Below are 1522 nucleotides of genomic sequence, written 5' to 3'. Positions count from 1 at the left end.
ACAAACACTCATCCCCCTCCTCCCCTTTCCTCGGAACTTTCCAGGAAGTAATTCTTCACACCCCTCCTTGGAACTATTTGGGATGTCATGTTCATGTGGTATTTTTACAAAGTGTAACTGCAATAAAATGTCATTCCGTATTTCTCACAATTTTCCTATTGTGGAGTTTAGTTTTTCCTTTGTCTGGGACAAAAAAAAAAAAAATAAATACTCTATAAGTTCATGTTGCTAAATTGTCAATGAAATGCAGGCAACTGACCGGATGGATTCTTAGGACTTTTCGAACAAGAGATCAGGAAACCATGATGGTGATCCGGAGGACACTTGTTCTAAGCCACTTTGACTATTGCTCTCCACTTGCATGAACTGACGAAACACTTGAAGATAAAAATCACTGGTGGGCCAAACAGCGAATAGTCGAACTGGAGTATTGCAGTGCAGGAGTGAATCCAGAAATTTCTGGTGGTTAATGGATCTGAGGTCCGATTCATTGCAATTGATCAATGAAATGACAGAGATATTGAAAAAAGTTAATGTTTATATTGAACGCTTCAAGGGTTGTTTGTTGCTGGTACAAAAATATACTTTCTATCATTTACATATTTAAACAAAACAGTCAAATTTGAAAAAGTTTCTTGGTTGGTGGTGATGGTAGTGGGGCATCCCCCCTATCCTCCCCCCCCCCTCTGAATCCATCCCTGTCATAGTGTAGTTTTAGTATTACAGTAGGTACATAATGGTTAGGCATGAACTTCAGATTATAGTCTTAAAAGTAAGGCTGAAATTCTTCAGGTGTAGAAAATCCAGGTGTTATAGCAGTAAAACCATTGTGTGGGTTTGGGGAGGAGTAAAATATAATTCACCACCTGAAACCGGTGTTGGTGTGTTTATGTCCTTGTATATTAGTGGTTCAGCAAAAGAAACTGAGTAAGTACCAGTTTTCACAAAATAATTACTGGTGGGGTCAATTCATCCAACTAAAAGTTCCTGAAGGTGGTGCCCCAGCATGGCCACAGTCTAATGATTGTAGCAAGTAAAACATAGAAGATATGCACATAGACACAGATAATGTACTCACACACACATTTACATGCTAATCTGTGTGTACTCACTTGTTAAATTTGAACTCTTGTTTTTCAGATTTGTGCCTACAGAATCTGAACCACTTAGCTAGTGTGGCCCTTATTGTCTTGGATGAAGATACCTTTGACATTAAACCAACCGGTAAGCTAAACAATAAAAAGGAGCTTCTACACAGTCACTGAGTCTGCAAGAAACAGCAGCCGGATCATCATCGTTTAATATCCGCTTTCCATGCTGGCATGAGTGGAGGCGCAATGGTCCAGTGGTTAGGGCAGCGGACTCGCGGTCACAGGATCGCGGTTTCGATTCCCAGACCGGGCGTTGTGAGTGTTTATTGAGCGAAAACACCTAAAGCTCCACGAGGCTCCGGCAGGGGATGGTGGCGAACCCTGCTGTACTCTTCCACCACAACTTTCTCTCACACTTACTTCCTGTTTCT

General features: G+C 41.3%; 1 protein-coding gene across 1 annotated transcript in view; it reads left to right on the top strand.

The window, feature by feature from the left end:
• Positions 1-1522, top strand: part of LOC106868401 (probable ATP-dependent DNA helicase HFM1) — a 60666-nt gene that overhangs the window by 30617 nt on the left and 28527 nt on the right. Inside the window, exon 17 of the mRNA XM_052978080.1 lies at positions 1141-1224. Within this exon, the coding sequence (XP_052834040.1) occupies positions 1141-1224 (84 nt within the window). The remainder of the gene's footprint in view (positions 1-1140; positions 1225-1522) is intronic.

The sequence above is a fragment of the Octopus bimaculoides genome, chromosome 30, assembly GCF_001194135.2.
Source record: "Octopus bimaculoides isolate UCB-OBI-ISO-001 chromosome 30, ASM119413v2, whole genome shotgun sequence".
Classification (NCBI taxonomy): domain Eukaryota; kingdom Metazoa; phylum Mollusca; class Cephalopoda; order Octopoda; family Octopodidae; genus Octopus; species Octopus bimaculoides.
Note: the sequence above shows the minus strand (reverse complement) of the source record. Positions and strands in the feature narration are given on the sequence as shown.